The 25,829-nt window shown below is 45.9% G+C and overlaps 1 protein-coding gene across 1 annotated transcript in view; it reads left to right on the top strand.

The window, feature by feature from the left end:
- Window positions 1–25,829, top strand: part of VWA3B (von Willebrand factor A domain containing 3B) — a 347,179-nt gene that overhangs the window by 218,729 nt on the left and 102,621 nt on the right. The window contains exons 25-26 of the mRNA XM_073589743.1: window positions 58–192; window positions 3,466–3,563. Coding sequence (XP_073445844.1) covers window positions 58–192; window positions 3,466–3,563 — 233 coding nt within the window. The remainder of the gene's footprint in view (window positions 1–57; window positions 193–3,465; window positions 3,564–25,829) is intronic.

Genomic DNA, 25,829 nt, shown 5'->3' with positions numbered 1-25,829 from the left:
CGGCCAAAAATAACGAATGAAGTATTTAGTCTAGTGTTAATATTTGTGTGCTTTCAGGTTGGAGATTGTGTTTTTTCCAAAACTGGGGCGAGAGGAGGAGGAGGCTGCTATGTACCTGCAGTGGTCATAGCAACACCACGGACGAACGCAGCGGACAAACTGTACTCTGTGCTTAAGTACAACAACAGGAAAGTAAGTGTTGTCACCTATCTCCGGATTACAAAGCAATCGTACGTGGCAGAACTTCTGCTGTGACCTCATTTAATGTTTCATATATAGTTCATTAATACCTTAGAGCAAATAACAAATTAGTCTGTATTTTCTTTATGGCGTAAAATTTTTCATAGCCTGATTCACTTTAATTTTTAATTAGTGTATAGATTGTTTAATTACCAATCAGTCTCATTATATGTAGGATTACATGACAATTGTACATCGATAAGTACAGTATTCTTTATTTAGGATAAAGTGGCTCAGTAAGTAAAGCCCCCGTCACACACAGCGATTTCGCTAGTGAGATTGCTGCTGAGTCACAAGTTTTGTGACGCAACAGCGATCTCACCAGCGAGATCGCTGTGTGTGACACTTATCAGCGACTGGCCCCCCTGCCGGGTATCGCTGATCGTCTTCGAATGGCCTGGACATTTTTTTGATCACTAGTCTCCCGCTGGCCAGCACGCATCACTGCGTGTGGCAGGAGGGAGACCAGTGATCAGTGAGCTGGTAACCAAGGTAAACATCGGGTTTCTAAGCGCCGTGCTTGGTGCTTGTTTAGTACCCTGTTTACACAGGTAGACCGAACTGTTCGAGCAGTAATAGACCTTCAGGGCACATAGTTTCAGGAACGTAACTTTAATAGATGCAAGGAGCTCTATTGCATCGGGCCCTGAAAACTAGGGGACCAAAAAGGTCTCTTTGCCCCTAATAAAAAGACTAGAACTATTAAAGACCTATGTTAGATGTGGACCCTGTTGGAGATTTTGCATTGGGGCTCACAAGCTTCAAGTTGCGCCACTACACCGGTTGCCATTTTCTTTATAGTACAGGATCTGTTTACAGAAGATGAAGTGCTGCTGAGACAGATGATCTTTTGGGCAAATCAGAAGATCATTTCAACTGAGAAAAAGCATTTTCTTTGTTCCTCAGGTGAAGGGCAGCTTGTTTACACTGCAGGATTATCATGAATCAAGCATTCCTAGAAACGCTTGATGAGGATAATCCTTATATGTAAATGCCCCTTCAGCTTGGTATAGTAGTTATTGAGCACACAAACCCTAGTGTTTTACATTGTCACAGCACTACTTTTTCATAATATATCTCTTTTTATGTGGCAATCTGATTATCTGTCCAAAGTGTGATTGAAACCAAAATGTTTACGTTGTGATTCTTAAAGGGAATCTGACACCCCCTGGACGATTTTGATCTATTATTATGGGCATACAGGTAATAGAATGCCCATACAGGTCTGCATTGGCCTTCTGCGCAGTCACTGGGGAGTCTCTGCTACTGCACAGTAACTCACCGTGCCTGCGCAGAAGCTCAATGCAGACACTGCCCTTAGGAGGGCAGAGAGGGTTTGCGTAACCGTGCACGTGCTGGATTACAGCTCCAAACAGGTCAGTGTGACGCTGATGGAAGGGGAGTATCGTTATAATGAAGTCAGGAGGCAGGGATTTCTTCCAGACACGGCACGCCCTGGAACCTGGAAGAAATCATTATCATATAATATTATAAATGATTTTCTCACATATAGGTAAGACTAGTTTAACCATTCTATTATCTGTATACCCATAGTAATAGATCAAAATTGTCCAGGGGGTGACAGATTCCCTTTAAATTGCAAATAAATCACAAATTGAAGCATCAATACATTTCTTAATATTTCCAATGGTTTTTAATTGTTTTAACACCATAGATGCAACATTTGATAATAAAAAAAAGTCTAATGCGGAGTGAAAAGTCTTTATATTCATAGGTACCTTTGTACAATCTAACACCATGGACAAGGAATGGACAAGGCAACTGTTAGGTGGATTCATAACTGGCTTAGTGATCGGACCCAAAGAGTGGTCGTAAATGGCTGCACATCCAGTTGGAAGAATGTCTCAAGTGGGGTACCACAGGGCTCTGTCCTGGGCCCTGTATTGTTCAACATCTTTATCAACGATTTAGATGAAGAAATTGAGGGTAAACTGATTAAATTTGCTGATGACACAAAGCTAGGAGGGATAGCTAATACTAGAGAAGAGAGAGAGAGGATTCAAAAAGATATAAATAAACTGGAGAAGTGGGCAGCAACTAACAGAATGGTTTTTAACAGGGAGAAATGCAAAGTACTACATCTGGGCAATAAAAATGAAAAAGCATATACAGAATAGGGCTAAGTGACAGCACATGTGAAAAAGACTTGGGTATACTAATAGATCACAGACTGAATATGAGTCAACAGTGTGATGCAGCAGCAAAAAAGGCAAATGCAATTCTAGGATGTATTAACAGAAGCATACAGTCTAGATCACGTGAAGTCATTATTTCCCTCTACTCCTCTTTGGTCAGACCTCATCTGGAATATTGTGTCCAGTTTTGGGCACCACATTTTAAAAAAGACATCAACAAACTGGAGCAAGTTCAGAAAAGAGCGACCAGAATGGTGACGGGTCTGCAAACCCTGTCTTATGAGGAAAGGTTGCAGGATTTGGGAATGTTTAGTTTGCAACAGAGAAGACTGAGAGGAGACTTAATAGCTGTCTACAAATATCTAAAGGGCTGTCACATTGTAGAAGGATCATCTTTATTGTCATTTGCACAAGGAAAGACTAGAAGCAATGGGATGAAACTGAATGGGAGGAGACAGATTAGATATTAGAAAAAACTTTTTGACAGTTAGAGTGATCAATGAGTGGAACAGGCTGCCATGAGAAGTGGTGAGTTCTCCTTCAATGGAAGTCTTCAAACAGAGGCTGGACAGACATCTGACTGGGATGATTTAGCGAATCCTGCTTTGAGCAGGGGGTTGGACCAGATGGCCCAGGAGATCCCTTCCAACTCTACGATTCTATGACCAATTTGATGTGTTCATAATATGGATGTATTTTTAAGATCCATATTATTATGGCTGCAACATCGTGCTCTCCCGCTGTTCACCTTAATCAAACCCAAATCCCCATCGGGCTCTTTGGCAATGTAAATTCAGTTCATGTGAACCACAGGAGATCTTCAGAATTGCAGTCATAATAGTGACTTTAAAATGTGGAGGCATTACAGCTGTGTATAGCAGGTATACCAATGCAATTTTCACATGCTAATTTTCATGGAATATAATAAAAGGAATGAAAATTCACAAACTAAATTGATATTTTCCCATTTATATCCAGTGCACTCTTCACTTTTATTTAACTGTGTAAATTTATCTCAAGAAGATGAAATACGTCTTCACACATTAAATAGAGTTCTCTCTCATTTCAGGAACATTGTTTAAGAAGTGAGCTCATTAAAATAAGCCCATCTCAATTTGCTGTTTCCTGTGGATATATTAGAAAAGCACAGATAATTGATTTTACTATGTGAGTATCATTCTGCCTCTTTTTCAGAATTATCTATTGGAAATATTTAAAAAGAAAAAAAATGCCAAAACGTGTGAAAGTTCATGAGATGATAGTCCCCTTATTTAGCTGTATTCCCTTAGATTAGTTTTTGCTCCAATGGTCTGATTTGTAGACAGAATGGTATAGAGCAGGGGGTGGGGAGTCTTTTTTTCTGCCAAGAGCCATGACGATATTTATAACCTCGAGGCCGTTCAAAATTATGACCTTGAAAATTATCCTTCTATATTTAGTCAAACAATTAACTCACTCCTAATGTGATGACTGGAGCTGCTTCTCTTTGGTGCTCCTGTGCTGTTAGGTGGTAGTGATGATGTTGCTACTAAAAACTGCTTCTCCAGGTTTGTGTCGGTCTGGAGTGTAGTTTATTCTGCAATAATTTTTTTGTAATTAACTGATTGCAGCACTAAGTTGTTCTGAACACAGATGTATAGTATACTGCAAGTCTCCTCACAGTGGGAAATTCATCACTGCTCATATTACATGTAAAGAACACAAGGAATGGCAGGTCTGCAGTATACATCACGGACACCGAGACTGCTGTATATACATCACATAGGATACACTGGGACTAGAGCATATATATTACATAGCAGACACTGTGGCTGGAGAATATACATCTCATAGGAGATATTCTGTCCCCGGGGCCTGTGGCTGCAAATATGGCTCTGTGAGATGCTGAATATCTTCACCTTACTTACAATTGGTGACGGTCACAGATAGCTCAACTCAGCTGCCGGCCACATGTTATGAAGAATCCAGAAGAGACTTTGATTTCTTTAAGAATTCTTGTTGAATGCTTACAAACAGCAACAGGTAAAAAAGACTTTCTTCAGACAGACTGAAAACACTTGTGCTTCTAATGAAGCCAAGATGGAGAATGAGACACACGGGGAAGAAGAAGGAAGTGACATCACACCCAGAAGAGAGAGACAGAAGGGACAAACTTGATGGAAAGGGAGTATTGCAGCTATGCAAAACACAGGAAAATATAGCAACAGTAAACAATATGAGAGACTGCAATACAGCATGTAGAATGCACAGGACAGTCTGTAATATGTCTCATTCATGGGACATAACACTCCCCGTCCGAAATCTATAGATTTCATAATTTTTATGAATGTCCTCTGGAGATGTCACTGTAGACCTGAAAAACAAAGGGAAAACAAGCATGCTAGTAAATAACAACAGTTCTTTATCTTTAAGGAGGACGAGGTCTCCCTCTTGGAGATTAGGTTTTGCAGTCTGCCATTTGTGACGGCTTTGAAGCAAGTGCAAGTATTTGGTTTTCCAGTGGTGCCAAAAGACATTGGACAAGTGTTGTACCTGTTTCCACTGACGTTTGTAAATGTCCCCGTACACAAACTTCCCTGAAAGAATTGCGGTAGCTCCAACCTTCTGAGTAAGAAGTGTAGCAGGAGTAAGTAACATTGGTGCATCAGGGTCCGATGTTACTGGTACCACTATACTGTCTGTGTAGATGGTAAATGAATCAATAGCAATGTCCATTTCGTCCTTTATAGCTTCAGCTAACTCCACTGCCAGAATGGCAGCACAAAGTTCGACTCTTGGAACAGAGTGAACAGGTTTCGGGGTTAGTTTTGCCTTACCGAGGATAAATCCACAATGCACCTTGTTACCTTCTTCCAAAGTCTTCAGGTAGGCTGTCGCAGCTATAGCCTCTGTAGAAGCGTCGGAGAAAATGTGGACTTCTCTTCTGATGGTGGCTGAAAGGGTGCCTGGGGAATAACAACGTGGGACTTGGAAATGCTCTAAGACCTTCAGAGACTTCTTCCACGCCTCCCACCTCTGTTGTTTCTGGGACGGTAGCGGAGTGTCCCAATCCGTACTCTTGGCGATCAACTGTCTCAACAGTATCTTGCCTTGAATGGTGATGGGTGCGATAAACCCGAGAGGATCATAGATGCTGTTCACAACAGATAGGACTCCTCGTTTAGTGAAAGGTTTATCGCAAGCTGACACCTGGAAAGTGAACGTGTCCTGCTTAATATCCCAAAGCAGACCGAGGCTGCATTGCGTGGGAGGAACAGAACCCAGAACAAGATCCCTTACACCAGCAGCGTGATCCTCAGATGGAAATGCTTTCATTACCTTTTCACTGTTGGAGATGATTTTGTGGAGTCTAAGGTTCGCTGTTGACAGCATTTCCAGAGTCCTAGAGAGCAGATTGATAGTCTCTTCACTTGTGGGAAGAGACTTAAGCCCATCATCTACGTAGAAGTTTCTTTCCACAAATAGACGAGCATCAGACCCATGCTCTCTCTCACCTTCCAGTGCTGTCCGTCTTAGTCCATAGATGGCCACTGCAGGCGAGGGGCTGTTCCCGAAGACGTGCACCTTCATCCTGTAGTCTATGACCTTGTTGTGGATGTCGTTGTCTTTGTGCCATAGGAATCTGAGGTAGTTTCTGCTGTCTTCTTTCACGTTAAAGCAATGAAACATTTGTTGAATGTTGGCCATTACTGCGACAGATTCTTGTCTGAAGCGAATCAGCAATCCTATAAGGCTGTTGTTTAGATTAGGCCCAGTGAGGAGCAGGCTATTTAGGGAGATGCCTTCATACTGAGCACTGGAGTCAAACACCACTCTAATTTGGTCGGGTTTGTGAGGATGGTAGACACTAAAGGATGGAAGATACCAGCATTCTTCACCTTCTTTTAGCGGGGGTGCGGGTTCCGTGTGACCTCTATTGAAGATATTCTGCATGAAAGCGACAAAATATTTCTCCATCTCCGGCTTTCTCTTTAAGGTGCATTTTAGGGATGAAAACCTTGCCGTTGCTTGTTGTAGATTATTATGTAGCCTTGTTCTTGGAGAACGAAAAGGTAAAGGTGCTACGCAGCTGTTTGAATCGTCTTGGGCGAATTCCTTTTCCATAATCTTTATAAATTCTTTGTCCTCCCTTGCAGGTGCTAGCTGGTTGTCTTCTCTTGTAGAGATGAACACTGTTGACCCGAGGTCATCATTACGGGACAGGAATGTTTGTGTTGTCAGAGGTTTCTTTCTTCCACTTGTCGCTTATCATCTCTTTCACCCAGTAATGATGTGGGCATGTTTGATAGCAAGTGCTGGGACCATTCGGTAGGACGTGAGTCTTAAATGAGGAAATCCTCGTGGGTCTCTTCATCTTTTCTATACAGACATTGCCTATGATAACCCAGCCTAGGTCAAGGCGTGTGGCCCGTTGATTTGCTGACGTACCTTGTGAAGTCACAGAATGTCTCTGCCAAGCAGGATCAGGATGTTTGCGCTGTTGTCGAGAGCTGGTATCTTGCCTGCCAAAGTCTTTAGATGGGGGTGATGGAGTGCAGCCTCAGGAGTTGGAATTTCCTCTCTGTTGGACGGTATCTGGTTGCATTCGACCAGAGTGGGTAAGGGTATCTCCACATTGTTCTCAAGAGAAGACACCATGAGTCCATTGGCTCTTCTCCCAGAGACCTCCATAACACCGCTGCAGGTACCTAGGGTGTAGGGGTGAGAGTTTCCCTTTAAGGCAAACATGTCAAAGAGTCCTGACCTTGCAAGTAATCGGTTGCTCTGATCGTCCAGGATAGCATACACCCTTGCGGTTTTCTCTGGTCGGCCCTTCGGATACACATTCACCAGGCATATCTTCGCACACGACTTGTCCCAGAGGCCTTCTCCGCAGACTTCTGTGCATGAAGAAGATATTGAGATAGAACTCACTGTTTGAACATCATCCTCCCCGCTTTGCCTTGTGGTGGGGGAAGGAGTAAGCTGTGCAATGTTAGATTGGGATGGATGGAGTGCTTGCACATGCTCCTCGCTGTCACACTCCAAACATTTAATAGATGTTTTGCAGTCCTTAGCAAAGTGTTCAGTAGAAGCGCAGCACCTGTAACATATCCCAAAGTTCTTCAGAAGCTCCTTGCGTTCCTGGAGTGGTTTCTTTCTGAAGCCGATGCACTTCTTTAAAGGGTGAGGTTTCTTGTGAATGGGACACATGCAATTAGGATTCTCAACCTTCTCTCCTTTGTCGCTCTTATCTTGTGATACTGAAGGTGTGGGAAGAACATCAGTCTTCTTGACGGACATTGGAGCTCGGTGGTTCCTGTAGTTAAGACGTGGACTGTCATGATTAGAAGATGAAACAGGGTCGCTGTGTTCTCCATAGGAAAAACTTGCATTGGTCTTACATTCTGCAATATTTTCGATGAACTCGCAGAAGTCGGAAAATGGAGGGAAGGAGACTTGGTTTTCCCTTTTGTATTTTGATCCAAGCATGGCCCACTTATTTTGGATATTGGGCGGCAGCTTGGAAACTATTGGGTTTACCCCATGAGCAGTGTCCAGGTAGCTGAGGCCAGACAGGTACGGGTCTGCTTTGGCCAGCTGAAGCTCTAACAGGAGGTCGCTGAGCTCTTGGAACCTTGTACTGTCCTTATTAGATACCTTTGGAAAATCCTCTGGTCGCTTGAACAGGGCCTTTTCTATGGCCTCAGGACTGCCATAGCTTCTTTCTAGGCTCTTCCACGCAGCGGTGAGACCCGCAACGGGATTACTGGTGTGGACGGATTTAAGTCTCTTCTCCTGCTATAGCACGGAGAAGATCATGTTTACTGGATTCTAGATTCTCCCTTACTTTCCATGTTGGCTTTGTGGGAAGTCTAGCCTTCTCACTAAATAATGGATCAAGTTCTATGCACTCTTCCTCTGACAATAGGTCTGGCAGAGACCGTGTAGTCATTCCTTCAGCCATCCTGATTCACAGGGAGAAGGGGAGCTGTATAGTCTCTAAGGGCCCCGTCACACATAGCGATCACAATTTTTGTGACGCAACAGCGATCTCACCAGCAAGATCGCTGTGTGTGACAGCGATCAGCGACCGGCCCCCCTGCCAGTATCGCTGATTGCTGTAGGAAAGTCGGTCGCCCTCCCAGGGCTGTGGGGTACTCGGTACCGGGCCGGTATCAGTGGGATGTGTCACAGCGGCGGTGACCCGGACCGTGGCCCTGGGCGCCAAAGTAATAGAAAGATGTGAATGGTGGAATGTAGTTAGATGAATAGTTCGTGACGCCACCTGTGGTGTTCGGCAAGGGAGGTGTTAAGCCGACGCTGCAGACAGATCCTCCGGGACAGATGGTGTGGTGCAGCAATGATGTTATAGCCCTCCACAGGCAGGGCTGTTGTCCCAGGGCAGTGTAGATGTGGAGACACTTAGATGGTGTAGTGTTTGGCGCAGGGGATGTAGCAGTGCCAGGCGGACGGACGCAAGAAGGAATGGAGGACATCAGGGCATGTAGTTCCAAAGCTTTACTCACAGTCTGTAGTGCCCGCTTCTGTACCGTGTCCTCCGGGTAAGGGACTCAGTCAACCTCCAGGCAAGATGGAATGCTCCCTTCCACACTCCGCCAACTTATGTGCCTTTTCCTGAATGTCTCCTCTATAGCACCTTTAAGTGTAAAGATCTCCCAGTACTGTGTTACACTGGCGTTCCTCCTGACAGATGTTCCCAAGAACTGTACTTGCACGGCAGACAGCTGTAGCCTGCTTCGGGGACTCTCTACTCCTAGTCCCGGCTCTCTATCCGTGTTGCTGTTGTGCCCTCAAGTCTTAGATGGGAGTAGTGCATTTACAGCCCACTACTCCACTGGTGTCTGCTGCAGAACCATTAGTGTCCATACAACCTCGGGGATCGGGCCCTGGCCTTGCGCTTAGAACTTCTAGGCAGGGTTCTTCCTCTAACCCACATCCTCTGTGTTCCCTTTTACTCCTACGTTCCGTACTTGTCTTTTCCCTTCTATGGAAGCTCAGGCTTCAGTTCAATGTCCTTCTCCTTCTTTCCTTTCCCGTGCCAGCTGGCTCAGATCACTGAGGCAGCTGCAACACTCCTCCCTCCATCCCTCTTCCAGGGATCCCCACTCCTCCTGAGTGGCTTCCTCACTCAGACTCACTGACTGACTCACTGACTGACTTGTAATCCTAAACCATCACGCTCATATATATATTCTGAACTCCACCCACCTCCCAGCACGTCTAGTGTTCCAAGCAGGGAACCACCAAAGGTGCTCTGCTTCTCTCTAAGCAAGGAGTCGCAATGTGGTTTTGCTGAACTACTCTGTTGTGTGGGGTGCAAGTGTTGGAGCGTGGTCAGGAGCCTCCAACTTACCTGGATGGTGGGGCACCACACCTTAGGAGAAGGTGCAGTACCTCTGTGGCGACTGAGCCTCAGGGGCGCCGCAAAAGCCATGGACATTTTTTTGGTCGCTGGTCTCCCGCTGGCCAGCACGCATCGCTGCGTGTGACAGGCGGGAGACCAGCGATCAGCTGGTGACTAAGGTAAACGCAGGGTTTCTAAGCACGGCGCTGTGCTTAGAAACCTGATGTCTACCTTAGTTACCAGCGCGCTGATGCAGGGAGCTGGTAACTAAGGTACACATCGGGTTTCTAAGTGACGCACGTCCCATAGGAACCCGATGTGTACCTTAGTTACCAGCTCCCTGCATCAGCGCGCTGGTAACTAAGTACACAGCGATGCCACGTCACTGGTGCTGATCGCTGGTGAAGCTGCCTGTCTGACAGCTTACCAGCGATCATGTAGTGACTCACCAGCGATCCTGACACGTTGATATCGTTGTCGGGATCACTGGTGAGTTGCTATGTGTGACGGGGCCCTTATATGCTGAGAGCGGGTGCTCTGCAGGAAGTTCTGTAGCTTTATAGAAGCTGTTGGCTTTACAGATGAATCTGGAAAGTCTTTTTTACTATTCTGTCCCTGGGGCCTGTGGCTGCAAATATGGCTCTGTGAGATGCTGAATCTCTTCACCTTACTTACAATTCGCGACGGTCACAGATAGCTCAACTCAGCTGTCGGCACACATGTTATGAAGAATCCAGAAGAGACTTTGATTTCTTTAAGAATTCTTGTTGAATGCATACAAACAGCAGCAGGTAAAAAAGACTTTCTTCAGACAGGCTGAAAACACATGTGCTTCTAATAAAGCCAAGATGGAGAATGAGACACAGGGGGAAGAAGGAAGTGACATCACACCCAGAAGAGGGAGACAGAAGGGACAAACTTGATGGAAAGGGAGGATTGCAGCTGTGCAAAACACAGCAAAACATAGCAACAGTAAACAATATGAGAGACTGCAATACAGCATGTAGAATGCACAGGACAGTCTGTAAAATGTCTCATTCATGGGACATAACAGGAGATATTAGGGCTGCAGCATATGCATCAGATAGGAGACAGTGGAGCTGGAGTATATACATCACATATGAAACAGTGGGACTGGTATATACATTACATAAGAGACAGAGGGGCTGGCACATACATTACATAGGAGGCAGTGGGATTGGTGAATATGCATAAATAACAGGAGACAGTGGAGCTGGTGCATTCATCAGAAAGGAGACCTTTAGTTTTTGAAAACAACACATATGCATAGTGTGGGGAATAGATAGCTCAGCTGGGATATTTGCTTTGGCACAAGCGTGTGGCTATGAAGTCACTTCAGCAGACTAGCAAGTTCCACATGAATATGGACACGGCATATTTATTGTGCACACTTGTTATTCAATGTTACACATGCCAAACATGAAATAAAACATCTAAGGCCATCTGGCCACTAACTAACAATAGCAGGCTAGCTACAAAATAAACCTATATAACAGCAAACAAGTCCATGTAATCTTACTGTGTCAGCTCCCAGCTCAGCAGACGAGATAGACTGAGAGATCCCAGCTCCTCCTGATTATATCAGCTGGACCAGTCAGGAAACCAAAACCTGGATTGAATAAATGGAGGGGAACTACCAGTCCTTTCCATGCTGATCACTAAGGAAACCAGGACTGGATTACAGTGAAATAAACTGGCTTTATCATCAGTACAGGGAGACATATGAAATGAAACGGGCAGAAATATACCTGTTTTCTAGTACCTCTCCCCTTGGCACCTCACACACCCCCCTCCTCTGTTCGAGCCCGTGGGGTCGGACACGACGAGTCACCAAGCAGTGCGTTCTAGACAACGCATCTGCATTTCTGTGCGCTGTGCCCGCCCTGTGCTCAACGGAAAATTTAAACCCTTGTAATGCTAAGAACCAGCGTGTCACCTGTGCATTGCCTTCTTTTGCCCGGGACATCCACGTTAGGGGCGAATGGTCCGTCACTAGTCTAAACTGGCGACCTAGTAAATAATAGCGCAAGGTGCACAGGGCCCATTTCACAGCCAGGGCTTCCCGCTCAACTACACTGTAGTTCTTTTCTGCTCTCATAAGCTTTCTGCTTCGATAGGCCACTGGGTGTTCCTCGCCATTTACTTCTTGAGACAAAACCGCACCGAGGCCCACCCCAGAGGCGTCCGTTTGGACAATAAACTCCCGTTTAAAGTCTGGTGCAACCAACACTGGTTGGTCACAGAGGACTGTTTTCAATCGCTGAAAGGCCTCCTCTGCTTCTGCGTTCCACTTTATTGTGACAGATTTCGACCCCTTAGTAAGATCTGTGAGAGGAGCTGCGATGGTCGCAAAATGTTTGATGAACCGCCTATAATAACCAACGATCCCTAAAAAAGCTCCAACCTGTTTTTTGGTTACCGGTCGTGGCCAATTTTGAATAGCGTCCACTTTATTGGCTTGAGGCTTCACGACGCCTCTCCCTATGCTATATCCCAGATAGCGAGCCTCTTCCAATCCCAACGTACATTTCTTGGGATTGGCAGTCAACCCAGCTGTTTTTAGGGAGTCTAAGACGGCTTGTACCTTTGATAAATGCGTGTCCCAGTCATCGCTAAAGATAATGATGTCGTCCAAGTACGCGGATGCATACTGGCCATGGGGTTTTAGGACAATATCCATTAGACGTTGAAAGGTGGCTGCGGCACCATGCAACCCAAATGGCATATCTCGGTACTGGAATAATCCCAGGGGCGTAACAAAGGCAGTTTTCTCTTTGGCTGATTCCTAAAGGGAATCTTCCAATAACCTTTTGTTAAGTCAATAGTGGATATGTACCTGGCCGAACCCAGTCTCTCTATCAGTTCATCGACTCTTGGCATCGGGTAGACATCGAATTTCGATACTTTATTTACTTTCCGAAAATCATTACAAAATCGGATAGTCCCATCGGGTTTGGGCACCAGTACGATAGGGCTAGCCCAATCACTCCGGGACTCCTCAATGACCCCGAGCTCTAACATCTTCACTTCCTGGGCAATGGCTTGTCTCCGAGCCTCCGGAATTCGATATGGTTTTAGCCGTACCCGCGCCTGTGGATCAGTAACAATGTCATGTTTAATTAGGTGAGTCCGGCCAGGAAGTTCCGAGAAAATATCTGCGTTCCTCTGTATGAACTCCCTGGTCTCTCGTTTTTGGCTTTCGGATAGCGTGTCTGCAATACCCACTTCTGGCGGAGCTACCTGGGGGTCCTTTACCTTAGAAGGTGGTGCCCCTCGAGGCCCATCCTCAAGGGCAGCTCCTGCCACCAGACTCTCCCTGTCCCGCCAGGCCTTAAGCAAGTTTATGTGGTATATTTGTTCGGGCTTTCTCTTGTCTGGTTGGTGTATCTTATAATTTACTTCACCTATTCGTTCCAGCACTTCGTATGGTCCCTGCCATTTCGCAAGAAATTTATTCTCTACAGTAGGCACCAATACCAACACCCTGTCTCCGGGTTGAAAGACTCATGTTTTTGCCGCTCGGTTGTATACCGTGCTTTGGGCATGTTGTGCGCGCTCTAAACACTCTTTAACTATTGGCATAACTCCTGCAATTCGGTCCTGCATAAGTGTTGTGTTCAATTACACTGCGATAAGGAGTCACCTCTTGTTCCCAAGTCTCCTTGGCAATATCTAACAGGCCTCTAGGACACGGCCCATAAACCAACTCAAAAGGTGAAAAGCCTGTGGAGGATTGGGGTACCTCACGTATAGCGAACAGGAGGTATGGTAGTAGGGCATCCCAATCTCTCCCGTCCTTATCCACCACCCTTTTCAACATTCCCTTTAAGGTTTTGTTAAAGCGCTCCACCAAACCGTCAGTCTGAGGGTGATATACTGAGGTACGCAAATGGGAGATTTTTAGTAGTTTACATAAATCCTTAAGTATACGAGACATAAAGGGGGTCCCTTGATCCGTAAGTATCTCTTTCGGAATGCCGGTGCGGGAAAACATATTAACTAGCTCCTTTGAAATTGATTTCGCATTGGCATTCCGCAAGGGTACTGCTTCGGGATAACACGTGGCGTAATCCAATACTACCAAAATGTACTGATGACCCCTGGCACATTTAACTAATGGACCGACTATATTAATTGCTATCCTCTCGAAGGGCACCTCTATTATTGGTCAGGGCACTAAGGGGCTTCTAAAATGTGACATAGGTGCGGTCAATTGACACGTAGGACATGACCGACAGTACTGGGTCACGTCTCCCACTAGACCCGGCCAAAAGAAACGTTGCAGAATACGGTGTTTTGTCTTTTCTACCGCCAGGTGTCCTCCCAAGGGATGTTTATGTGCCAACTCCAAAACTACCTGGCGAAAGGACTTAGGTACCACTAGTTGTTCTACCACCACCCCTCGCACCTTGTCTATGTGATACAACATATCCTGCTGCATCGCCACGTGTGGGAACTCGTTTTGAGCCCCTGGGTACAATGGTCTTCCCTCGGAGACCTTTATGTTTTCCCACGCCCTTGCTAGAGTAGGATCCTGGTGCTGAGCGGTCCCGAACTTACCACGGGCCACCTCAAGATCAGGCATTTCTAAAACATCCTCTAGCTGGTCTGCCTCGCCTGCATACACAGCCAGAGGAGAGCCCGCAGATTCTAGTACTTCCTCTGAGATGGGTTCTCCGTCATCTTGCTGCAATGGTTCAGGGGCTAGCTCCGGAGTACCGTCTTCAACTAGAGGGTTCATGCCACTTTTGAAGTTCCACAAGTCCCAAAATAAGGGAAAGTCTCTCCCCAGGATTACACTGTGTCCCATAGACTTTATGACTGCCGCCTGATGTCTTTTGGTCCCTACTGGTGTGGCAAGAGTAACCCAAGCAGTGGGGTAGTTCTTAGTATCCCCATGGATGCAACTAATGCCCACGGTTAAGTTCGTTAGGGCGCTAGAGTCCACCAAACTGGCATGTACCAAAGTTACTTGACTGCCGGAATCCAAGACGGCATTCACACTATAACCGTCAACCTCGACGTGGCACACGTGTTGTTCATTTCCCGTGAGGGTCTCCGCCACACAGACTGACTGCACATATAAGGAAAGACGCCTCATAGCGTTAGTCCCTTGGCTCTGTAGTCATTGGGCAGTTAGCTGCTACATGGCCAAGCCCGCGACATCGCCAACATTGTATAGGCCCTTGTCTCCTCGATGGAGATCCCAGACGAGGTCTGCTGGCTTGTTGTGAGCCCGTACCACCTCCATAGTCCTTTGTAGGTCTGCTACCCTTCATTGTGACGTTCTCTTCTTTTGAAGATGAAGTAGGTTTCGCAGGACTCTCCAGCGATTTATTGGGGAGCCAGTGGGGTGCTAACGTCCCTTGGAGTAGGCTTTCAGAAGCATTGTAGCGTTCGACCATATTCACCAACGGATCAGCGGTAGTTGGGTCGCCCTGTCCAACCCACCTCTGGATCTTAGCGGACATCAAAGCCTCTGGTTGCAGCCATTTTTTTACTAGATGGATGAGATCATGCATTTGTGAGCGGGCTGGCGGCTGCTCCACAAAATTCCATAAATGCACCCTCTGTGCGCGTACATACGTGTTTACTCCCAGCCTTGCCAGGATTTCGCCTTTGAGTTTGATATAGTCCATAGCATCCGCTCCACTCAGATCGTAATAGGCCTTCTGTGGATCTCCGCTCAGAAATGGAGCAACTACCTCAGCCCATCTGTCCAGTGGTAAGTGCTCACATTCTGCAATACGTTCAAACACGGTGAGGTATGCTTCCACATCATCGTCTGCGGTCATTTTAAGCAAAGTCTTCTGTACGGATTTCTGCGCACTAGCAGCGCTTTGTGCACAGTCTCCCTCATCTCGGGGTTGCCGAACCAAGGCCTGTTTTATTGCCTCCAACTGCTCTTGCTGCATCTGGTGTTGCTGCTCCAGAGCCTTCTGGAAGCAAGTATTAGTCTGCTGTTGCTGCACATTTGCTTGCAATAACTGCTTCACTAGTTCCTCCATATTACTGGACTCTTGGCTCTTCAAAAGCGCAGAAGCTTTCAGCCAGGACATACACAGCGTTTTCTCTGCAGTCACAGTCCAGCAGCCACAAGTGCCCGCATTCGAAACACCATTTGTGGGGAATAGATAGCTCAGCTGGGATCTTTGCTTTGGCACAAGCGTGTGGCTATGAAGTCACTTCAGCAGACTAGCAAGTTCCACATGAATATGGACACGGCATATTTATTGTGCACACTTGTTATTCAATGTTACACATGCCAAACATGAAATAAAACATCTAAGGCCGTCTGGCCACTAACTAACAATAGCAGGCTAACTACAAAATAAACCTATATAACAGCAAACAAGTCCATGTAATCTTACTGTGTCAGCTCCCAGCTCAGCAGACGAGATAGACTGAGAGATCCCAGCTCCTCCTGATTATATCAGCTGGACCAGTCAGGAAACCAAAACCTGGATTGAATAAATGGAGGGGAATTACCAGTCCTTTCCATGCTGATCACTAAGGAAACCAGGACTGGATTACAGTGAAATAAACTGGCTTTATCATCAGTACAGGGAGACATATGAAATGAAACGGGGAGAAACATACCTGTTTTCTAGTACCTCTCCCCTTGGCACCTCACAATAGCCACAATGAATCTGTGCATAGATTATTGTGAAGAGAGAGGGAACAGGGTCAGGTGTAAAATCGCCTATTGTGATTGGTAGATCCTGTGTTATCAGCTGTATGTAGAGGTCTTAGCTGTCATTGTAATCCTTCCTCTGCTAATGATAAAACTATGATAAACCTCCTGATAAGACAGGATGTATAAGCCTAAACAGCCCTAATGACCAGTATGAAAATTGCAAGACTACTAATTATATTTTTTAATATGGACTGTCTGTGATATTAAAAAAAACAAAACATTGCCAATTTTTTTTTTAATATAAGTAACAAAAAGTTGATTTAATCAATAAGTCACTTTCTGATGATACACTACCTTTAAGGCCTCCTTAGATAGCTGTCAGCTAAGTTATTGTTCAGCTGACAAATATTTCTTCAGATTCAGCCATACATAGGAACCCTCAGCTCAAGCTGAGCATTTCTGTGTTCTCTGAGAGCGTTGCGGACAAATTCCCCTGACAGTGACTTATCTTTTGGAAAAGTACTAAAGGATTGGCCATTGAAATTCAACAGGTCTCAACTTTTTTACCCCTACTTCATTTGTCATGGAAGAATCGGGAGGCCCCATACACATTAAACTTTTGGCCAATCCTGCCATTATTGATGGGTTTGGCAGACTCTAGTCTAATGTCTATGAGGGGCCTTTATTTTTTGTCTGGTAAGTAGCATTCCCAATTATTGTAGGTCCAATTGGCTACCAGTGACCCATCCTGGAGTGTCCAGTGGTGGATTTGAATAGAAAAAGCTGTATGCGATGTAATGCATCACAGAGCACGTTGGGTATGCATCTTCTTACTGAGCCTTTTTATATTCAGCTGATATGTGACTGATTGTTATTGCTGCGATGCATGTGTAATTGTATGGATTTGTATGCATGTGCGCTTCACAATAACTAAGAGTAAAGGCAAATTGCCTGTATATTTCTCTTGATTGCACATACAACCTGAAATCGGCGTGAGGGACATAAAAATGAATAAATATTAGCACACGTATACTATAAGTCACAAAGCGATTCCCTCTTAGTGTATAAAGGAGATGAGGTTGCCTTTTTATTTCTAGAGCTAATGTTTTTCACTACCTAAAGCCGATTATTCTTGTGGATAAACAAAAAGGATCTGACGACAGGTAGTGATTTCATGGAAATCTGCACACATCACTCAAAAGATTTCAAATGAGAGCTGTGAGAAGAAGAATGTAGTCAGACCATAGCTGGCTAGGGTTGGAAGAAATTGCATATTTCAAAAAGAAAGCACTATGACTGTAAAACGAGATTACTTTACATGCCCTGGGTCCTGCCTGCCTTGTAAAATATCTCCTTTTCTCATAAGTATGCCTGTTACGAGATTCCCTTGCTGCTGCCGTTAGTCACAATGAAGATGTATGTGGATCCTGCTGTTGGCTCTCATCAGCAATGCAGACACCATTTTGCTTTGGCTGGTTAACTCCAAATGCAGTAAACTGTGAAAAAGAGAATCATTTCTATATGAGATGATTGCCGTAACAAAAGCAACCTTAGCGTTTAGATAGGGAAGATGTCCCCTCCACATATAGTGCTCGCTCAGTGTACATATTCCATATCAGCGCTACGGTTTGACATGTCCTGCTGAGAGGGTAGAATATGTTAGCACTGGGGATTGACTCAAGACCACATTCCCTTCTAGCATGAATTATTACTGACCTCTAGTTCCTATCTTTTGATTTTACGCTTTTTTTGATAGAATTTGATTTTTTTTTTACACTTTGTCTCAATTGTACTCACACTTAGGCTATTTACAGGACTAAAGCATTTGTGCCTGCAAACATGGACAATAATATATGGTCACTAAAATCCCATACCAACTGACTTTTTAAAGGGAATCTGTCAGCAGGTTTTTGCTATGTAATCCAAGGATTGCATGAGATAGGGATTAAAACACAGAATTCAATGATGTGACACTTATCAGTCTGTGTGCTGTTCTTTACTTACAGTGAAGATGTTATCACTAGGACATTATCATTATTATGACTAGCTGCTCTGTGCATACAAGTCTGACTCCGCCCCCTCCTGTGATAAGCAGCTCACTGTCAATAGACAGTGTAAATACAGAGCCAGGTGTGGGCAGGGTTACCTTCCTTAGCTCTGCTGCATCCTATATCGAAAAACTCTGTGTCAGAACGGCTGCACCTAGTAAACTAAGTAATGCATTATTGGATTCAGGGTATCTTTGCCTACATCAGGTTGCTCTCAGATGAGGTAGCAAAAACCAGCTTGCTGATTTCCTTTAATTTGATTTGAGGGACTTAAAGGATTTCCCCACAATTAAATATTACATTATTCTGTTAGAGCATGACAAAAAAATACTGTATTTTAAAAAATATATAAATATGTCTAGATGCAGTGGTGACATACTTATTGTAGTGCCCTCTGGTGTTACTAGGCTTTCAGAACTTCTACCTAAAGTGTAGAATGTTGGTTTTGAAGTGGTCTCTTCTAATAAACTAATTCTTATTGGTTGCCTGCACTATAGCAAGAATCACTCAGCCACCTGTGAACAAGAGGGTGCAGATGGGTGTGACTGAGGTACTGATCTTGTGTGACCTTCAGTACTTAATACATTAGGTGTGGGTACTGAGACGTATCAAAAGAAAGCAGAGGCACCATAACAAGTATGTAATACTGATATCTGTACATGGGAGTTCTCACTAGTTTTGATTTAAATAAATATATATTTGTTTGCTTTCTCTAGCCTTTATCATCCAAGCTGGCATAGATCAGACAATACAGTGAAATTTAGAAAAACTGTCAAGTGTGGCCTACACACATATTGTGCATAAGCAATACTCATATATTACACACATTACAGATACATACATACTCATTACAAATATATTTATGCCTTACTCATATTCAATTACCTATTACTCAGTAATGGTCTGTTACTCAGTAATTATACATCTACATTTTTTTTTTGAGGCATATGAAGTTCTTTGTACACAAAAAAATTAGTTTTAATTTTAAACTCTGAATCTCTTTACTAGATGAGGATTGCATGCTTTCCTTTACGTTTAATTACCTCTAAGGCTCTGGTCACCAGGATTTCTTGGGATCAGTAACTGAGATTAACACATGCATAAGATTCATCATGTTAGTTTTCCTTTTTTATTGGCAGCAACAGTAATGAAGCAGACTGTGCTATTATTGTTATCACTAACTTTAGTCTTACAAAAAGGAAGTTTTGCCTTCGTCTTCACGTTAAGGTGGCCATATACATTTAAGATTATTATTTATTACTATGCTTTGCTAATACAGGGCTATCATATCCCGCAGCGCTTTCCAAGCATCATCATCTCTGTTGCCATCAGGGCTCACAATCTGCATTCCCCATCAGTATGTCTTTGGAGTGTGGGATGAAACCGAAGTACCTGGAAGAAACCCACACAAACAAAAGCAGACAAACGGATCGCCCTCGCACCCAGGGCAGCGGGGTACTCGGAGCCGGGCCCGGTGGATTTCAATGGGGGTTGTCACAGTGGCAGTAACCCGGTCCGTGACCCTGGGCGTCCATTGTAAAAAAGGGGGAATGTTGAGTCAGGGAATAAAGTTTATTAATGAATTTTTCGTGACGCCACCTGTGGTATTCGGCAATGAAGATGTTAAGCCGACGCTGCAGACAGATCCTCTGGGACAGATGGTGTGGTGCAGCAATGATGGTGTAGCCCTCCACAGGCAGGGCTGTAGTCCCAGGGCAGTGTAGATGAAGAGATAAGGGAGAAACGTGAATGGTGCAGGGCTAGGCACAAGGATGTAGCAGTGCTGGGTGTGTTGACGCAGGAATAAGTGGAGGACACCAGGGCATGTAGTTTCAAAGCTTTACTCAGTCTGTTGCAGGTATAGGTGCCCGCCTCGGGGCCGTGTCCTCCGGGTCAGGGGCTCAGCCAACTTCCAGGCAAGATGAAGTACTCCTTTCCAACACTCCGCCAACATATGTGCCTTTTCTGAACGTCTCCCTTTTGCGCCTATAGTGAAGTACTCACAGTACTGAGTTACACTGGATTTCCTCCTGTCATATGTTCCTATCAACTCTACTTGTACGGCAGACAGCTGTAGCCTGCTTAGGGGACTCCTTGCTACTAAGTCCCAGCTCACTCACGTTGCTGTTGTGCCCCCAAGTCTTGTGTGGGAATAAAGTGGTGACAACTTCTATTCCTCTGGTGTCTGCTGCAGGACCATTAGTATCCATACAACCTCGGGGACTGGTCCCCATCCTTGCGCTGTGAACTTGGGAAGGGTTCTCCTCTAACCCTAATCCTTAGTCCTCCTCTCCTCATGTTCCGTACAAATCCTTCTTTCTTATGGAGAGAGTCAGGCTTTCTATCAATGTTCCTTTCCTGTGCCAGCGGACCCAGGTCACTGAGGTCTGCTGCAGCACTTCCTTCAATCCATCCCTCTCAGGGGAGCTTCTCTCCCAGACTCTGAGTCAGACTGACTCAATCCTAAACTCTTCCCGCTCTTTTGATGCTAACTAAACTCCACCCGCCTCCCAGCACGCTTCGTGTTCCAAGCAGGGAGCCACCAAAGGGTGCTTTGCTACACTACTGTGTTGTGTGGGATGCAGGTGTTGGAGTGTGGTCAGGTGTCCCCACCTTACCTGAATGGTGGGGTACCACACCTCAGGAGGAGGTGCAGTACCTCTGTGGCGACTGAACCCTCAGGGGCGCCACATACCCCCCGTTAAACACAGCACGTCCGCGGGCTGCAAAAGAAACAAAGATGGGAAAAATACAGGAACATACAAAAAATTTTTTTGAAATGCTTGATAAACAGTTCTTATCTAATCTTCCCAATGTGGGAGGCACTGACTCTTGAAAGTTACAAACAATTTTAACTAACTATATCTTAATACAGTACCTAATTCAAAGTGCTATTAGCAGTAAACACACTACCACTTTCAAGTGTTATCATTATCACATTTCTTCATCACTTCTTCTTTTCCTTCACATTTTACTATTACTTCTGAACCTTAAGTGACAACCGCTGATGCCTGATTCGTCACCTGCAATTTTAAATCTTTATTCAAATATTAGCATAAGTAAACTATTAATCTGATTCCTAAACCTCACTACTGACTATAAAATCTGTTCTATCAAAAATACCAAACATTATTTATTTAAATGCAATTAGACACTGGTCCAGCCAAGTTGCCTTGAAATGTCCTTATTCTAAGAGCAAAACGCCAATTCGTGAGGTAGTCCTTATTCCGAAAAGGGCTATGTAAAACCAAGAGAAGGCACCTAAGGAGGTGCAACTATACAGTATACATTACAGTTCTGGATCATTCAGTGTCCATGATCTCCACAGTTCTATGAAAATGTTGCCAATAAAACTGGGCAACCTGGAAAAAAACATGATGAACCAAAAAAAAAATAAATAACTTTAAGGCACAACGGTGCAAATACCCTCCTGGGTAACAGAGTTAGTTACTAATCATTGTTAGTGTTGGTGGTCCCCTCCTCAAGTGCTGAAAGCTGATGACTTGGGCTGCTTCCAGGGGAGATTTTCAGGCTTTCCTCTTCCTGTTTACTGTCCACAAATTGCAGGTAGTCTTCCTCCCATGGAGTGAGATGGGCATCTGTCTGTGTAAATGGAATGGCAGCAGGAGTAACTGCTGCCTTGGTTTTTGGCCTAACGTCTGGTGGCACCAATGTCTGTGGGCGCTTGTAAGGTGAAATGTGGGGGTTTTGAAGTTGTGGAAAGGGAAACCTATGATGTATAGTGACACCCATCAGCTGCTCAGACTCTTCGGCTGAGATCAGAAGATGGCGAATGGGACGCGCTTGTTCCAGCCTGACTCTTTTCAACAGGGACTTCTTCCATTTCCCCATCGCAGTCAGCTTAGTGCTTCTGAATTGAGAACACAGCCCTTCCATTTGTTCCATGTGTAATTCGAGCATGCCGGACATAGTGCATGAAAGCTCAGGGGGTAACCCGTTGGCAGGGGTGGCGGTCATACCTGGGGCATCCCGGCGGTGCGTGACGTTTCTTCGGGTTGCCGGGCCCAAGATCGGAGACGATGGCCGGGCAGATGGCGGCTCCGGGTCTGCAGGGGTCTCCGGTGGGACCGGCGCAGTCGCATCAGGTCCAGGCAGGAGCTCAACTTCCTCCATTCCGGCTCCCAGGTTCTCAGAGAACTCCTCCCGACAAGCCACACTTTGCGGTGATGGTAGCGTGCGGGTGGAGACAGGCGCTGACTGTGGCATAGCAGCGGCCGCGAGTTCCACAGGTGCTGCCTGGGAGAAGTCGGGTGCAGCGGTGGCAGGTACCGCAGGTGAAAGTACTGGTGTGACAGCAGCGACAGCGGGTACCAATCGTGGAGGTACCGATGGTGTAGGCCCCTCCCGGGCGTGCTCCCAGTTCATTTTCCAGAGCGCCTCCTGCCTCAGCCGTAAGCGGTGTGTCAGCTGGGCGATTTCAGCCTCCAGCTGCTGGCGGTCCAACATGGAAGTCGGATCGGAGCCCTCAGCCAATGCGCCAGGGAGGTTCAACTCAACCTCCTCGCGTTCTATGGGCCTCCTTCCTTCTTCCATCATGGCATTCTCTCCTTCTTCCTTCCTGGCCTCTTTTCCCATCACTGGCTCTCGCCCCTCCTTCTGAGGGTCGCGTCTTCTTCCTACTCCTCCATACCAAGCCAGTATCCGAACCCCTCGGGGGGTGGGCCATGTTGCAGTTGCATAGAAGTTCAGGCTGGGGAGGCCCAGGACAGTTCGCGCTCTTTTCTTAGGACCACCCAGGTTGTCACGCCCTTCTTCACCGCGCCGGCGGTCATTTTGAGAGTCCATTTTACAGTCTATCAATTTGGTTATTCTGCACATTTTCAGCAATCATAAATCCAATAAATCTTCGGCACACAGAACCCAGTGGCACCGGGCTTCATCATCCTCCTCTCCTCACGTTCCGTACAAATCCTTCTTTCTTATGGAGAGTCAGGCTTTCTATCAATGTTCCTTTCCTGTGCCAGCGGACTCAGGTCACTGAGGTCTGCTGCAGCACTTCCTTCAATCCATCCCTCTCAGGGGAGCTTCTCTCCCAGACTCTGAGTCAGACTAACTCAATCCTAAACTCTTCCCGCTCTTTTGATGCTAACTAAATTCCACCCACCTCCCAGCACGCTTCGTGTTCCAAGCAGGGAGCCACCAAAAGGGTTCTTTGCTACACTACTGTGTTGTGTGGCATGCAGGTGTTGGAGTGTGGTCAGGTGTCTCCACCTTACCTGAATGGTGGGGTACCACACCTCAGGAGGAGGTGCAGTACCTCTGTGGCGACTGAACTCTCAGGGGGGCCACACAAACTCCTTGTAGTGTTGTCCTTGGTAGGATTTTAACCCAGAACCCCAGTGCTAACCACTCAGCCATAGTGTTGAGCATTCCGATACCGCAAGTATCGGGTTTCGGCCGATATTCGCTGTATCGGAATTCCGATGCTGAGTTCCGATACTTTTTTCATATCGAATACCGGAATCGGAAGTTCCCATAATGCTAGGAGCCCGCTCAATTTGATTCAGCCAATGGGGATCCTCAGAAGTGTGGGCACATCCTGTTAGGCATGTAGGCATGTTAACTACTGGCATGGCTGTGATTGGCTGCTGAAATGATGTCATGATGCACTATAAAAACCGCTGCAGCCGCCATTTCTGGTCACTCTGCTGTGAATTCAGTTAGGGACAGGCTGCTGTTGAAGACTGTGAGGGACAGTTAGAAATAGCGATCATCAAAAATATCTATTGCTCTACCCAGGCTACATAATCCACCACTGTAGCATTTTTGTAGCCCAGCAGCGCTGTTTTAATAGCTGTCTGCAAGGGCTGTGTGAGTGCAGACCCACGCTGTGTAGTGTGTCCTGCAGGCACGTCTGCTTGTAGGCCGCCCAGCGTGTCTCTGCCTCATATACATTTTTCTTTTATTGCTGCTTTTTTTTTCTCCTCTATAGTGTGCTTCCATACGTATCCATATACGTTGGTTGCAAACACTAAAGGAGTGGACAGCGGAGCCTTTCAGCAGCCTTTCAGTGCTATAGCCCATTTCTCTGAACTGTTTTTGGCTGTCTGATAGGTCTCTCTGTGTGTGAGTGCAGCTCACGTTGCAGTGTGTTCTACAGCCACCGCTAGCTGTAGTCCGCTCAGCGTGCGTCACTGCCTCATACATAGTCCTTTTTTTGCAGCTAATTTAGCCAGATTTTTGCTCCTATATTAGTGTGCTTCCAACCGCATCCATTGTCATTGGTTGGTTGCAAACACTATATAGGATTAGATAGAGGAGCCTTTTTGCTGGCTTGTGCCCTTCAGGGCCAGCCAGACTAGTATCACCCTATTTTTTGGAGCCTCATCAATTGCATTGTAGGTTAGCTTCCTGCATTGTAATCGCTCCAAAAAGTTTGTGATACTATAGCTTTCAAACTTTGGTCACATCCTTTTCTTCCCCCCCCCCCCCAAAAAAAAAGGAAATAAAGTTCACCAAACACTCCACTTTACAGTTGTCTAGGCCACATTAGATCATATTAAAGTGTAGTACACACACTCTTAGCCAAATTAGTGTTTCTTATACTGGTTAGCAGGTGTTCAGGAATAAGAACACTAAGCCGCCCCTTTTTTACTTTTCTGCCTATCTTTATCAGTCTACCAGGATGAAGAAGGCAGGGAGTAAGGCACGTGGTCGTGGCCGTGGAGTTTCAGCAGGGAGAGGACGGGGGGATTCAGCAGGGAGAGGACGGGGGGATTCAGCAGGGAGAGGACGGGGGGATTCGGTGTCTGCTGCAGCCACCAGTGACCCTGCATCCCCCACTTTTACCAGGCAACAGTCCTTCATGCGCAGCTTTGTAGGACCTCGCCGTACCCCACTGCTGCGTGACGAACAAATTGAAGCCGTTGTCGGATGGATGGTAGCTAACGCATCCACTTCAATGACTTCCGCATCCTCCCAAGGCCAGAGCACTGAAGAGCAACCATCTGTCTCTTCACCACCTGCCAAATTGCCCAGGCAGTCAGAGCCCTGGACAGGAGCCATCTCAATCTTTACTTCTGTTCTCAGAATCTGTTGGCTTGGAAAGAGGTGGCCAGCCAAGCAGCATTCTAGAGCGTGAAGAAGAGGGAGTATGCAGTGATGCGCAACTGCTTTGTCCCTCTGAATCTGAAGAGGCGGGTGGGCCAGTGCCTATTGTCAGCACACCTCAGTGCTCATCTGATGATGATGAGACTCAGTTGCCAATTTCTGGTGCGTACGGTGCTGGCGAGACAACCCAGGACCAGCCGGTGCTTGAAGAGGGGAGTGGAGATGATGAGGTTCTTGACCCATCATGGCGTCAGCCACAGGAAGGTGGTGGGAGCAGCTCTGAGGAAGGGATTCCCCGAACGGCCAAA

This window comes from Dendrobates tinctorius, unplaced genomic scaffold (genome assembly GCF_039654945.1).
Source record: "Dendrobates tinctorius isolate UK_male_01 unplaced genomic scaffold, ASM3965494v1 ptg000112l, whole genome shotgun sequence".
Taxonomy (NCBI): domain Eukaryota; kingdom Metazoa; phylum Chordata; class Amphibia; order Anura; family Dendrobatidae; genus Dendrobates; species Dendrobates tinctorius.
The sequence above is the reverse complement of the archived record's forward strand: the minus strand, read 5'-3'. Positions and strand labels throughout refer to the sequence as shown.